At 34.9% G+C, this 1,586-nt stretch overlaps 1 protein-coding gene across 1 annotated transcript in view; it reads left to right on the forward strand.

Annotated features, from left to right (window-relative positions):
* The window catches only part of LOC119574656 (sodium-coupled monocarboxylate transporter 1-like), a 55,640-nt gene extending 54,054 nt beyond the window's left edge, over positions 1-1,586 (forward strand). Inside the window, exon 11 of the mRNA XM_037922041.1 lies at positions 1-1,586. This exon is cut by the window's left edge and continues 245 nt beyond it. Within this exon, the coding sequence (XP_037777969.1) occupies positions 1-30 (30 nt within the window). The 3' untranslated portion in view covers positions 31-1,586.

Below are 1,586 nucleotides of genomic sequence, written 5' to 3' on the forward strand. Positions count from 1 at the left end.
GGCGATGCGGCGGGTCGTGGGGCCGTTTGAGTCGACTGTTTACTTTTTCCTTTAAACTGAAAGCACAAATATTGACACGTTCTTTTTAAGTGCATGCAAAAACGGAGTTGAAAGGAGTGTTTGTGATGAATTTCTTCTTTCTTTTCCTGGTGTCGTAGAAGTAAATAGGAGGGAGAGGAAAGCTTATATGAAGTGACTTGTGAAAGTGCAGTGGAAAAAGAATGAAGGCAGGAAGACGAAAAGACTGGTGAATACGAGACAGAAAGTCAAATACAATTTACATTCTATGTGTCTAATATTAAGGAATAGCAATTCTTGAATCTAATATATATCGCTCTCTTTCCCGATCTTAGATTACATCATCATCTGTGTTTGCGTGCGAGCGCGCGTGAATGGTGTGTATGAGAGAGAGAGAGAGAGAGAGAGAGAGAGAGAGAGAGAGAGAGAGAGAGAGAGAGAGAGAGAGAGAGAGAGAGAGAGAGAGAGAGAGAGAGAGAAACAGAAACAGATATATTCGTTTGTATGATTGCGTGAGTCTATGCGTGTGTTTCCGTGTGTCTGTCTGTCCATATTTATATAAATGTATATACACATTAGATATAGCAGAATAATTCTATTCATGTACAAATAATTTTGTCACTAGTGCAGTCTCTTAGTGTTAAGGACCAGTGGTTCTGCAACAGGCAAGAACTCGGGTTTGTTTCGATCAAATTTTAGGACATTTTAACACGAATGAATCTCGTGATAACTATTGATCATTCTACCTAGAAGTGCTGTTTGAGGTTAGTAGCAATATTTCCCTTTTTCTTCATTATTTCATGAAAAGAGATACACCAAAGGATTTAGTCGTTTCATAAGAATGAATATAGAATCCTCTATATATTTTTTTCCTTAATGCTACGTAGCCAAACTCAATTTAAACGACAGCGATAGCCGTCACGATTAGAAAATCTAGTATCTACATTCTCTGAAGTTAACAGGGATTTGTCATACTCAGTTACCACGACAGGCCAGATATGGATCTAATATCTCCTATTAGTGGAGCAATTTCGGCACAGTAAGCTCTTTAAAACAGAAACAAACAGTACCAAAGTTCTACTTAACAACTCATTTCAACGTAGTATTCCTACAGCTAAGATCAATCAGGTATTTTCTTTTTCTTACAGGATCACTTTAGCTGACACGTTCTAAGGAAATACAAGTGATATTCTTAAATGAAAACAAAGTTACTGAAATCAAGTAAATCATGGCGTTTAAATGATTTTAAAAGCAAGATCATATAGGTATAGAAAAATTGTATCCCAATATTGATTCACGTTCAGGCTTATGTTACAAATTTTGTTTATTTTCTTTCCAAACCTTTTCTGAGATTAGTTTAAGAAAAGAAATGGGCATTATAATTCAAAGTTAATCTCAGTTTTTATTTGAAAACTGTAACTGATTGTATTTTTATATTTTTATACACGTTGTACTTAAGGTTAAGTTTATATTTAAGTTACGAGCTTAAATGTAAAACCCAACATCCTTGAAATGTACTTATAAACAGACTTTTACTCCCTTATGATGAATAAAGGCATTGAAAACTA

Source organism: Penaeus monodon, chromosome 6 (genome assembly GCF_015228065.2).
Source record: "Penaeus monodon isolate SGIC_2016 chromosome 6, NSTDA_Pmon_1, whole genome shotgun sequence".
NCBI lineage: Eukaryota > Metazoa > Arthropoda > Malacostraca > Decapoda > Penaeidae > Penaeus > Penaeus monodon.